The following is a 13,919-nucleotide window of genomic DNA, read 5'->3' on the forward strand; positions in this document are numbered from 1 at the left end:
GACAGCGGCCAGATTGCGTTCTAGCTGGGCTTTTGCCTTTCTCATTTCTTCTCTGCACGACCTAACGAGATCCCTGTACTCTTCTTGAGTCGCCTGCCCCTTCTTCCACAAGCGGTAAACTCTCCTTTTTTTCCTGAGTCCCAGCAAGAGCTCCCCGTTCAGCCAGGCCGGTCGTCTTCCCCGCCCATTCTTCTTACGGCATATGGGGACAGCCTGCTCCTGCGCCTTTAAGACTTCCTTCTTGAAGATCGTCCAGCCTTCCTGGACCCGTTTGCCCTTCAGGACCGTCTCCCACGGGACTCTCTCAACCAGCGTCCTGAACAGGCCAAAGTCCGCCCTCCAGAAGTCCATGGTTGCGGTTTTGCTGGCCCCCCTCCTTACTTCACCAAGAATCAAGAATACTATCATTTCATGGTCGCTAAGCCATGCCTTCTTTTGCTGTCCTCTGCCACTTCTCAGCATCATGAATTCCTAAGCAGTTTTGGAAGGAGCCTAAGATCTCAAACCTCCCCCCATGATGTATCATCCTCTTACATCCTTTACTGATCGCCCCTCCTTAGCCAATACTTTGGTCGTCCAAGCTCATTTTTGTGTTAGTATTTGACAACAGGGCACTGGCATCTCGGCTTTCTCTTTACAGACTGCGTTTGCCCCCATTTTTCTGGGCATGGTTTCATGAGAGCCTCAAGCCAACGTAAGGGCGGGGTGCTGATTTTTCCCCTTTTTCCCCCTGCCCCGTTCATCCCGCCGGTGCACCCGCTCTCGCCTTTGTGTTAACTCCCGCATTTACGCAGCCACCTGCTGAGCTGGCTCAGGGAACTGCCCTGGCAGAAAACAAGTTATTGTTTTGTCAGGCCAGTCTTAAGCCAATTCAATTTCCTTTGCTGGCTCATCACGTTGCCCCGACACCACTGCCAGCGCAGCAGTGGAGGGCAGAGGCTGCGAACGTCCCTTTCAAGTGCCTGCGCACGTTTGGGTCGGATCAAAGTGCCTGCAGAAGCAATACTTCCCGTATGCGTTTATCACGTTGCCTCAAACATTTCCATTGACACCTAAAAATCGGCATCACTTCACCCTCCCTGTCTCCCCTCGGGGTGCTCATGTTCTGTGGCTCCAATCCGTTTGATTCTGTCCCGTTGTCTCAGTGCCTCTGCGACAGACCCGGGCTGTCCCGAGGATGACGCTTCCTCGTGCATGTCAAAGCCTGCCCTAGTCAGACCTTTCCGTCTGTGTTACCCACTGCGTCTCCAAAGGAAGACGTGGGAGAGCTCACGGATTGACTAATCGGCCACAACAACCCCATGCAGCGCTGCAGGCTTGGGGAAGAGTGGCTGGAAAGCTGCCTGGCGGAAAAGGACCTGGGGGTGCTGGTCGACAGCCGGCTGAACATGAGCCGGCAGTGTGCCCAGGCGGCCAAGAAGGCCAATGGCATCCTGGCCTGTATCAGAAATAGTGTGGCCAGCAGGAGTAGGGAAGTGATCGTGCCCCTGTACTCGGCACTGGTGAGGCCGCACCTCGAATACTGTGTTCAGTTTTGGGCCCCTCACTACAAGAAGGACGTTGAGGTGCTGGAGCGTGTCCAGAGAAGGGCAACGAGGCTGGTGAGGGGTCTGGAGAACAAGTCTGATGAGGAGCGGCTGAGGGAACTGGGACTGTTTAGCCTGGAGAAGAGGAGGCTGAGGGGAGACCTCATCGCTCTCTACAACCACCTGAAAGGAGGTTGTAGCGAGGTGGGGGTCGGTCTCTTCTCCCAAGGAACAAGCGATAGGACGAGAGGAAACGGCCTCAAGTTGCGGCAGGGGAGGTTTAGATTGGACGTGAGGAAAAATGTCTTTACTGAAAGAGTGGTGAAACATTGGAACAGGCTGCCCAGGGAAGTGGTTGAGTCCCCATCCCTGGAGGTATTTAAAAGACGAGTAGATGAGGCACTTAGGGACATGGTTTAGTGGGCATGGTGGTGTTGGGTTGACGGTTGGACTCGATGATCTTAGAGGTCTTTTCCAACCTTAATGATTCTATGATTCTATGATTCTATGGTCGGTGCTGTATAAGTAGCACAACATTGTCAAAACAGACCAAACCACCTGGCACGGTATTTTTGAGATAGGGAAATCTATAATATTACCTTTCCAATATTCTGCTGCTGTGAAAATCTCTGAACGCTCACTCACGTTCCCTCCTCCCTCCTGAGCTCTGGGCTTAAGCCAGGCTTATTCTTCCCCTTTGCTACCTTTCCTGTTCTCCGTGAGCTGCTGTCCTCTAGTTTGTGTGTTGGCTGTCGCTCCGGGCCCTTTCCGCACGGGCAGCACTGGATGCCGATGGGACTCGTTTAGGCAGGGGGAAGGTTCACAGTTTGCAGTGCTGCTGCTGTCCCAAAGGACAGGGAGCTCCGCAGGACTCCTATCGAGGACGGGTTTTCAGGGTAGGAATACTTTGCAATGTCTCCACAGAAATTAAAACTACAAAGAAGTGGGTTTTCCTCCGTGAAGCGATGTAAAGAATTCTGCGGTATTTTGTAGGTTGTGTTTAATGCCCTCTCTGTTAATCCGACAGAGCTGTAGGTTGCAGTAGTGGTTCATTTGTTCAAACTGGTTTCTATTAAAGAACACGCAGGAGGGCCAGGAGATGTACTTGAACTCCGCTTCCTCTCCATCTGTAAAATATTTCTAAAAGCAAACACAAAAGGATTTATTTTTTTTTAAATTACAGGTTTTCTTCAAGAAAGTAAGAAATTGTCAATAACTGTTTTCTAATTCACTTAGATAAGAAGAGGTAATAATTCCAGGAGCTGGGAGAGGTATTAGGAGATACCAGATCTCTGGTATATCATGCCAGAATGATCTGCATTCCTATAAAAGCAGAAAAACACTTGTACAGACAAAATTGCAGAGGAAAGCTAAACAAAAACAATAGCAAATTCAGAAAGTGGGATGGGAAAGATTGTTCTCCTTCACCAGAAAAAAAAAAATCAGAAAATGAATTAGCATGAAGGCGTGTGAGAAGTTCATCAAGCCTAGTGTAAAGACTGTTTTTTCTTCTCTCAAATCTGTTTTCCCACTGGTTTAGCTCACCTTTCGCCAGCTCCTTCCTTTGCACTGTTTCGCTGAATATCTTCAGGTCTTAATCCAGCAGGCCAAATGCAGAGGTGTAATAGTGCAATTTATACTCATCGTAGACCCATCTGTGTAAATTGTAGTCGTACATCTATTATATTCAGTCCAATGTTTCTATGCCATCTCAAATGCATCATCTGGCAGACTTTCAGAGTCTTAAAAAAGATCAAGTTGTTAAATTTGGCATTACAAAAAAGAAATTAAATCTACATTTTTAAATAATGTATGCAATATAGATTTGGTTCTTTAAATATGGTTAACATAAATCTGTGAAATTTAAATAATGTAAACATAAACCTGTGAAATTAAGCTTAAAGAAATGTAAATTACCTTGTGAAGTGGTAATGCGGACTAAAAGCAACTTTTGCCGCGCACTAGGCGTGTGTCTCTTTCTTTGCTACTGTCTGTGGCGTGATCCTGATCCTGAATTTCGCTGTAAGCGCATACAGGTACAGCGCTGTGTTATTTGTGGTATTTGTGAATCCCACATGGAACACCAAGGACAGCATTAGGAAGGCTGTGTTGCAACATGAAGGACATTGCTCATTTCCACCTCAATCCTGGTTGTTTTCAGTCAATAATGGTTTGGTTTATATAACTAATTCAGTGGCTTCCCTTTTAAAGGGAGACCGTGATGAGAAATCTTTCTGCAGCAGTGAGGCAACAAGCAACTACTGAATAGTTTGGCTGGATGGTGGCTTAAAAAGTTGCTCTTTCATTTGGCTTTCCCCTGCTGATTCTTTGTGGCCAGGCCACTGTGCCACCAAAACGGAGCTGGTAATAGATCTTAACGTTGGCTGGTTTCAATTAATACAACCTGAAAATTATCGTTTGTCCCCCTGTGTGTTTATAGTTAAAAAGACAATTATTTGTGAATAGTAGAAACTGATCCAGCGCTCCAGGCACTAACTGGCTTACCAGACTGGATTAATCACGTTAATGATTAACATGCACAGAGGGGACGATGCCCGTGTTAAATGCGAGAAAGATCCAGGTGCTGCCTTTCACGTCCTAATCTTGGGGATCTGTCCCATTTGCTGTCTCTACTTTTCCTGTTTCAAAATTCAATGTCCCTTTCTTCTGTCACCTCATGGTGCTGCCGCTGTTGCTGATGATTGTTGGAAATATTTTTTAATACCTCTTTCACCAACATTTCCAAGACAGCTACAGCCCATCTGCACGAGGCAATACGAGGCAGCTGGAACCGTTTCATCCTCTGCTAGCTGAGGTGTGAAGGACCAAGTCTCAAATTACCACATCTTGTACGTTTGGGTGTTGTAAGGTGGTAGTAAGTCAGGTGTAAGTCAGGCTGACTTACAAAGTACTATTTGCATTTAAGTTGATGTTGTTCAGTGACGGAGTCCGTTCTTCTCAGGTCAGCTGGTTCCCCCCGCTCTTCCTCCTGGAAATCATCCTGACTTTGACACTTGTCATCCTACATCTCCTGAGGACAAAGCTTTTCTCCTTTGTCATTGAGCGATTTGCTTCTTTTTACCTTGAGTAAACCAAAAGGGTTTGCAGAAAAGTTCCTCAGAAACAAATTAAATTTGTTCCTAATGATACATATTTATGAATTGTTGAAAACAAATTATTTTAATCATTTAAAACTGGAATATGTGAATCCTGGAGAAAATGCTACTAGGCAGAAAGTCTGGAGAGCAGTCCCCTCTTTGGAAGCGGAATGAAAAAGGGAACGATCTAGATTGTTTCCAGTGTGACTCTCCTATTTCCCATCGCTGTCTCTTTGCAATAATACATCCTTTTCTCTGTCATCCCCCAGTATGAGTAATATCTAGAGGCGGCGGATATTGACGGGGTGTTTTGGCTTTTCCCCGGCAGTGTCCTGGACAGCCCCGGCAGGCTGGACGAGGAGCACAGGCTGATTGCCAGATACGCCGCCCGGCTGGCTGCCGAAGCTGGAAATGCAGTAAGTGAATATTCATCCCTCTTTACCGACCGTGGAATATGGAAGGTGTTTTTCAGAGTCTAATTAGTAGCTTAATGCTAATAGCTGCGTGAAATTGTCATTTTTTGTTTATTCAGCTGATGCAAAAGAGCAGCATGCTTTCCTCATTTTCAGCAGAAATACTGCGTTCTCAGGCAGCAGGGGAAGAGCAGGGAAACGGGAAACAACAACACAAATTATTAGAAATGAGGTCAGAGGAGACAAGAGAATAAGCAGATTAGTCCTACTTAGTCTAGAGAAGAGATAAATACGTAGATACCTGAGGAAAACAAATCGTGGAACAAACATTATGGAATATATTTATTCCAGAGGGAAGGAGCCTGAGAGAGAGAAAGGAAGGTCTTTTTTACGTTTGCAGTCTCTTACAATAGAAGAAACTAAAGGAAACGCCCAACCAATTTTAAATTGGTAAAAATAAATACTGCTTTAACAGAAAATCGCTGTAGGAGATCATGGCAATTAAGAATTTACTGAAATTCCATGGAATATTTGCAGTCTAGCTGGATGGGGAGATACAAAAGGAGAGCAGTGTTTGCGGGAACAATCTTCCACGTTACTCAGCGGCAGTGGATCTCCCTCGAATTATGGCTGCCATTTTACAACGTTTCCACCGAGTATGCTGCTTAGAAGCAGCTTGGCTTAGCAGATGCTCAAAAACCTGGCTACCCTTTCTGTCTATCGAAGGTGCGCGCCCTTAGGCCTGCCATAACAGCTTTGACCAGGCTGCTCCAACGTCTCTCCCTCATTGCTGCTCTACATGATCGCTGTTGCAAAACATATCATTATCCATATACCATTTCAGATATAGCCCTCGTCTTCCACAACCTCCAGCAGTAGCAATGACCTCTCCTAAGCATCTTACCACCATGGCAGAGTGTGTGTCCTGCCGCATGTTAGCATGGCTAGAGAAGCATCTTAACGTCGGTGTCCTCATTCACCTTTTCATTACATATTTCTCGTATAAATACTTTCAAGTCCTTTCCAGCAAGGTAGGCTTATGCCTCCTCATAACTTCCTTCAGTGTGTGTTCAGCCAATAATCTGACTTTGTCATATGGATGTGACCAGGTATTTCCCTTTTGTAAAACTTTAATAAAAAATAATTATGCTTTTTAAACGTTTTTAACTGTCAGTTCCCATTATCTCTGTCAAACAGTATGTTTGCATTTCTGAAGTCATTCAGTTCACTAGACTATGTTCATGTTGAAATATTAAAGCAGCACAGTGCAAACTTTCTGGTTTAGATGGAAAAGGAGGGGATTTCTATGTAATCGTCATATAAAATTAAAGAAGTTGTTGAGACAGTAAGTGCTGAATCAGTTTCACTCTGGAAGATGGTGGAAGGATTCTTACTCATGACTTGACTTTTTCTGGTAGTAATAAAGAAGTATTATGAAAACTAAACAGTCACGATGTTGGTTCTGAAAGAACCTGATCGTTTAAAAATCTGTAAATCACCTCAACCTGTTTGCGTGTACTTTGTAGTTCTGAAAGAGGTCAAAAATGAAGCAACTTATTTGGATGTAAAGAAAGCAGCATTTAGACTTTACTGAGACTTTTCAAAGACCTGTGACAAATTAGTGCTTTCTTTTCATCCAAGTAAGCCGCATCGTAGGGTAGATGTCAAAGTGCTGCCAGGGATTGAAGTGTGGTAGAGAAAGGACGTAAGAGTAATAATAGGGTGTTTCCATTGCGACCGAAGCTTAGCAGCAAGGAATCTAAAGGTTATTTACTGGGTCCACTGTTTATTCACAGTCCAGAAATACTAATCAGCTGAAATGAATATATTTTTCATATTCTGAAGGAATCCGAGTTTAAAGTGCTCTGCTTCATGGCAGATTCTAATTATTTCTTGCCAACAGGAGATCCCCCTTCCCTAGCCAGCACTTTGAATGACTGCTGTCCAAGTTGGCCATTGCAACTTGGTGGAGAAACATCCTGCTGAGCTCTGGGATGGCGTGCCGTGTCTGCGGGGCTCGCTTCTGAGGATTCGCTGTTTGTGGGAAATGGAATAGCTGAGACTTTTCAGCCACGGTCTTTTTCTTAATACTCTTCTTATAACATTAGAACAGAGAGACAGGAGTAAATTAGAGGCTGGGAAATTCAAAACAAAAAAAAGGGAACCATTTTTTCTTCCTGTATGGAATTAAAATGGGGAACATCAAATAAAAACCCCAATATAATAAAAGTCTCAGAGATCCAGTAGGAGAAGGATGCTCATGGAGTATGTGGCGACCAGGCCACCAGCTTTACAGGAATGATACGGTAGGCTGTGCAGGCAAGGGAACGGTATTGTACATAAAGGAAATACACAGTGTAACAGCATAAAAATATCACAGAAAAAGAGAAGAACTGCAGAATCCTTGTGGGTTGAAATTCCAAATTCTTAATAATAGAAAAGAAATACTGACCCCCTCATTAGATGGTGGTAGTGATCGGGAAATGTTAAGTGAGATAAGACAAGCTGCGAATTTAGGACAGGTAAGTAACAGTGGGAGGTTTCAGCTACCCACATAGAGACTAAATCAGTGCCTTTTCAGAGGGAGATGCAGAAACACTTTGGAATGCAATAAATGCTGCTTCTTTGAACAACTAGTTTTAGAATCCACAAAAAGATGCGCTCCTGGATTTGGTCCTGAGTTTGAGTGGTGTTAACTGCGCTAGCTGATCTGTAGTACTAACCATCACACACTTAGCTTTAACAGCAGGAGAGAGCACACCAAGTAAATCCAGTATGCAGATACTCTGTTTCAAGAAAGGGAACTACGTAAAAATGAAGCTATTAGAAAAAATCCTAAAAGGATCAGTCCAAAAAGCAGGAAGCCTGTAAGCTGCCTGGATGCTGTTAAAAATCTTGTATTAGAAGCTTAGGAAATCTGTCTGTCAAAATTCAAAAAGAAAACAAAACCATACAAAAAACTCTTTTCATGGGTCAATAAGAAAGCTAAGGAGGATGTCCCAAGGAAAGGATGGCATTCAGGAAATGGAAAGCTTGCCCAAATGGAAAGGAAAAGAAAGCCTGTAAACATGGCTGGTTAAACGTTAACAGGAAATTCAGGGATGGGAAAAGAACTTGAAGAGCACTTCACAAGGGATGCTGAAGTCTACGGTAAAAAGATTTTCAATACCATCAAGAGTAGGAATCTAACTAGGGAATCAGTAAGACTTTTTGGTGACCAAGATGTACAAAAGAGTAGTCAGGAATGAAAAGACCGTAGCAAAGAAGCTCAATGAGTTGTTTGCATCAGTCTTTACTGCTGAAGGTGCATCATGTAACGTATTCTTTGTAGCAGATAAGTTGGAGGAGTCAGATCGGTTCAAAATGAATACACAGGAACCTTTAAAACAGGTAACACATAAGTCAGTAAGTCACTGCAGCTGCGTGGCATTAACTTGAGAGTCCTTGACAGGCTGGAGAAATGAGCTGACAATTCTAATGAAGTTCAACATAACACAGTGCCAGTCCTGCATCTGAGACAGGGTAACACCATGCAGCAGTGCGGGCTGAGTGCCCACGGGCTAGAAGGCAGCTTTGCAGAAGAGGACCCGGGCGTCCTGGTGCAAAGCAGGAGTCAGGAGTGTGCCCTTGCAGCAAAGCAGCCCACCACTGGCAAGAGTGCAGCCAGGAGAGTGAGGGTCGCTGGCCAAGGGAAGTGACTTTCCTCCTCTGTTCAGAGCTGGTGAGGCCACATCAGCAGTACTGTGTCTGGTTTGGGGCTCCACAGTGCAAGAAAGACATGGACACGTTGGAGCAAGCCCAGCAGAGACCGCTAAGATGGTTGGTGGCTGTAGTACATGACATACGAGGAGGGGCTGAGAGAGCTGGGTATGTTGAGGATGGAGAAGAGAAAGCAAAGGAGGATCTTACTGCTGTCTGCAGCTACCTGATGAGCCGGACATACGGGGACCTGTCGGCCAGCCAAGGTCAACCCACCACAGAGGTGCACAGTGAAAGGACAAGAAGCAACAGAAACAGACAGAAGTTGCAAGAAGGGAAATTCCAACTATATATTAAGAAAAAATTTTTCACCATGGTAATGGTCAAATATTGGTGTCCAAGAGGTTGTCCAGAGAAGAACTGGAACATTCCTCCTTGGAGGCATTCAGAGCTCAACTAGACAAGTTCTTGAGCAACCTGCTGTGAATTGGCCCTGCTTTGAGCGGCGCGCGGACTAGAAACCTCCAGAGGTTCCTTCCCAACTATATTTTTCTATGAATCTGGGCCTGAATGAAAGTAGAGAATGGAAACAAGCCACCATAAAGGAGTTATGGAGTATTTGTCAATGAAGATTTTAAAACCAAGATAGACCAGTATCTGCTGGGAATACTTGAGAGAGGTTGATGTAACCAAAATTCTTTCCTGATGTCCTCTCCAGCCCTACCTCTCAGATGTAATGTGCTTTATTTTTTAACATGCTCTAACTGCTAGAAATTAAGAGGATCCCAGATACAGACTGTTCATACTACAACAGCCTAATGCAAAGTTTCTTACGCTTTTCTTTGAAGTAGTTGGCAGTGGTCACTGCTGGAAATTGTCCATTGGACTATGTGGCAATGGATCTGACTCAGTCCATCAGTTTCTGCTTTTTGTCAAATTAGATAAAATGTTAGAACTGCCTTCTGCAGGCTTGTTACTATAATAGATGTCACTCGCCATATGAATGCAAATACATTCCATTAACATTTTTAGGGGAAATGCCTTTGCTTGAAGTCTTACTGGGACAAAATAACTTGAGGCAGACCTCAGAGTTAATTCTTGAAATCCAAGTCTGTTTCTTCTTAAAGAAGAAAAATAAATGGGGAGGGAGAAGAAAGGAGAATGCATCATTTGTCACTTGATGCATGCGAGCTGCTCAGTATTGCAGGAGAGGCTGATGGCATGCAACCAGTGCAATTACGCGCTGCTAGACAGCAGCTTAGCCTGTGTTCGCTCAAACAAGCTCTGACTGGGCTACTCTTGTTTTCTTCAAGCCAGTCTTCAGAAGACAAAATCCCTTTTACTGGATTTCAGTTGCTCAGGGCCATGTTTGGCCTGCCAGTTTGGTCACAGCAGAGTGACTGTTGGCTGGCTCCACTAGACCAGTTAGCTAGAAAGCAGAAGAGAGAAAAGCAGAAGGTGACTAGATGAATAAAGTGAAGAAATTAATGGAAAGCAAGCCAGACTTTCAAGGTCACAACTTTCAAGATCCCAACTTCATCTGTTTGTCTCCCTCTGCTGATCTGCTCAGACTATCAGTCTGAGGTAAGGAATAATCTGGTATTTCCTATCACGCATCATCTTTTTGATAAAAGCGGGGACTGAAAATGACCTCTCGTGTCCCCAGCCCCCTTGCCTACTTCCCCTTACAAAATCCCTTCCACATACATACCAGATCTTGCCTCAGTACTGCCCTAGGACTTGAATGTAGGTAATCCTCCGTGTGAGGTGACTGCATACTTTTAAGAGAAGGGGTGATTACATGTATTTTAGGTGAATATATATATATACAGCCATATATATAAAGCAACCCCAGGCCCTCTGTTATCAATGTTCTACACAACACCTCCCTTTCTCCAAGCCAATACCTCCTTCATCTCCTCTCCCACCTGCTCTACCTCAGCTCTCTTTTTTCCCCATTTTCTGCTGTTAGCACCCTCCCAGATCCTCCTGAGTTTCTGCTGATACACCCGGGCAGGTTGATTCGTACAAGCACAGGTCGGTATCTGGTCTGTGAGCCAGACGTGCCTGCTGCTTCCCGGTGACTTCTGATGGAGAGTGACCCACCGTGGCAGGCAGTAGCCTGTGGCACTCGGCAGGAGCAGAGGTCCGCAGGGACCGTGCACTCTTGGCAGGACTCTGCTGACCTGTGCAGCCTTGCTGCTAGGAAGAACATGAGCACCTAATAAATATGAGATAATACTCAGTTATGGATGAGTGGATAATTAGGTTGAGTTACATGGATGAGTTACGATAATTAGGTTCTTGCCCACTTTGTTCTTTTTTGAAAACAGTGTGTGTTGCTCTTCCCTCAACATTAAGCCCGGCTAAAAGCCTATCATCATCTCATCTCGTTAAAGCTACCTACAACCTAAATAACATTTGTAATATTCCCATCATGTAACTTTTCTTTTAGGCTTTAGGCATTATTTAATAAATATTTTTAAAATAAAGAAAGAACAAGTAAACCAGATTTCCTGTTGTACACCTTTGCAGGATAAATCTGCAGCTTGGTTCTTGGATCATTTCTTCTTCTCCTGGATACACCAGTTATATGAACCATTTTTGTTGTTTGTTTCCTCCTCTTTGTTGATCATAAAGAACACTGATATACCACAGTGATGGGCAGGTGAAGTACTGGTTCAGACTTTCTATGACACCGTGAGGTCCTTGCACCAAGGAACCTGGAATCTGATGCCCATGAGATGCAAGCTTTACGGTTCTTTGACAGTCTCTTCCAAATGAGGGTGATGGAGGAGTGCAATGGCTTGCCAAACTGGCTTTTGGGGGCTTAATTAAATGCTGTCATTAAATCCTCTTCTGTCAGCCAAAAAAGGTATACTGTAGGTGAGGTCTGAATGCTCCTTATTACAAATACCAGTCCGACAGGGAGTTGGACTCGATGATCCTTACGGGTCCCTTCCAACTTGAGATATTCTATGATTCTATGACTTGAAGCTCCAACATGGCGCTCTCTCAAGTTTAGTGGCCTATTCATAGGAAAACTAAATTACAGTGCTAGAAGGTTTTACTGTTCCTATGTGATATTAAGGATTTTAAGCAGATTTTATGATCATCGTCTTACGAATTTTCTTGCTGAGAGAAAATGGGGCTTGTCATTTGGATGATCTTCTCAGAACTGGTGAGGCTTTAGCATTCCTGCTGAGCACCAGGAAAGCAGAAGACAATGGTAATTCAGCTGTGTTGGAGAGTTTGCTTAGCTTTTAAACTTTTTTTAACATTTTAACTTTCAAAACATTAGTCCTCAGCTCGAAAAGCTTCAGCTTTGGTCTTGTTGCTGTTTGGTATAAAACGTCAGACCTATGTTACAATTCACTGTCAAAAAGTCTTTTTTCTTTTCAAGCTCCACCATACTTCAAAATACTTTTACCCTGGATAAACTCTATAGTTTGTTTCTGCAGGGATCTCTAATGTTTTGGGGTTTGGTCATACTACGTTATTGTCAGAAGATTGGGAGCTGCATCCAGTAGGGCCAAGAAAAGATCTCCACATTGCTTCTGTGCCGTAATAGTTAGGACTGTTCTCTTCCTGAGATATTTACTCCTTACTGAGAAGGAAAGCTACAGAGGACAGAATAATATAAACTCTGTTCATTTTCTCATGCACATGCAAAAATGGGGTTTGGGGCCTTTTTTGTAGCAATTTTGAAGGCCTTACATTTTACGCTGTTGACTCCCACCAGGTCTTTGCGCTCTGTTTGTAGTAGAAAGCCTTTGCAAGAGTTGAGTAGAAAGGGGATATGTCCCTGGTGTTCAGCGCTGCTGAGCAGCTAGGGAGCTGAACCTGCTAGGCTTTTTAAAGAAAGGAATTACAGTAATAAATCTTGGAAGACACAAATCGTTCATACCTGTCCAGTAAGATGGAGTGCAAACATAAGAGTGCTGACTAGTAAATTAATGGTTTGGGTTGGTTTTTTGCCTTTTAAGTGCAGAGGTTTTAAGAACCACATATAACTTCACAGAGAGGACAGGTACCTCTCATCAAAGTAAATAGCAGCATGCAAATGCTGTCATGAATTCTGTCTCCCTGGATTTATGAGAAGAATAGCATTTGCCATTGCAATCCTACACCATACACCCAAAACTCTTCCAAAGGTGATGAGAGTAAGAATTTGGTGTTAATAAAATGCTGGGCAGAAATGAGAGCAGCGACTACAGTTACGTTTCCTTCCATGTGTTCCAGAGGAGTTCGTTCACTAAAGAAATACGGGCTGTCCTACCAATGTAGGACCAACCTGAAGCCCAGAATGGTATTTGCACATTTGAATGATATCTCAGACTTTATAATTATCTCCTAATAGTCATATTTAGAAGATGCATTTGAAATACTTGCATCCACAAGAGGTAATGCGATACCCATATGAATTTAATTTGAAACCCTTAGATCAATAACAGGTCCCACACCGTGTCCACCAGCTTCTCAGTCATTCTTCAGAATCCTTTTACCCTGAGTAATACTTCCTCTCACCCGTGAAATCTGATGTTTTCAGAAGAGTAAGGGCAGCCTGAGATTGCTGCAAAGGATGAACCAGGGTTCGTTAAACTGTCTACTCCATAAAACAGCCTGCAATCATCTAGGCTTGACAAAGGCAGCGACAAACTTTTTCAAATCCAGGTGTCCATTGTAAACTCTTTCATTATGACGTCGTATTTTTATACAGGCTACAGCAAGATACTTGCCTGTGACAGAGAAAATAGTTACATCTCACAGCTAGGTTGTAAAGGAACTTGGGGGATTATTGATCAACGATCAATCAAGGAAAGATTAAGGCTACTGATCCTGTGAGCAAAGTAACTGATAAGAAATTTTCAGTTACTTAAATGACTTCCCATTTGTGAGAAGAAGTGAATACAGACGCCCAGCACGCTGGGTGCTTGGAACTCAGGTGTGGTTTTGTGGGCAGATTGTCAGAATTTGTACAAATGCCACACAGTTGTGCTGTGTAAGACTACCAGGCTCTTGTAGTTGGAGAAAAAAAACGGTTTGAAATAAATGCAATGCTTGAGCTATGCTGTGGTTTAACCCGGCAGGCAGCTGAACACCACCCAGCCGCTCGCTCACTCCCCCCCCTCCCCAGTGGGGTGGGGGTGACAAATGGAAGAGCACAAGCGAGAAAAACACAA

At 43.9% G+C, this 13,919-nt stretch overlaps 1 protein-coding gene across 1 annotated transcript in view; it reads left to right on the top strand.

Annotated features, from left to right (window-relative positions):
- Positions 1-13,919, top strand: part of DTNB (dystrobrevin beta) — a 200,928-nt gene that overhangs the window by 110,441 nt on the left and 76,568 nt on the right. The window contains exon 13 of the mRNA XM_019470972.1: positions 4,953-5,040. Coding sequence (XP_019326517.1) covers positions 4,953-5,040 — 88 coding nt within the window. The remainder of the gene's footprint in view (positions 1-4,952; positions 5,041-13,919) is intronic.

Source organism: Aptenodytes forsteri, unplaced genomic scaffold, assembly GCF_000699145.1.
Source record: "Aptenodytes forsteri isolate BGI_AS27 unplaced genomic scaffold, ASM69914v1 Scaffold192, whole genome shotgun sequence".
NCBI classification, from domain to species: domain Eukaryota; kingdom Metazoa; phylum Chordata; class Aves; order Sphenisciformes; family Spheniscidae; genus Aptenodytes; species Aptenodytes forsteri.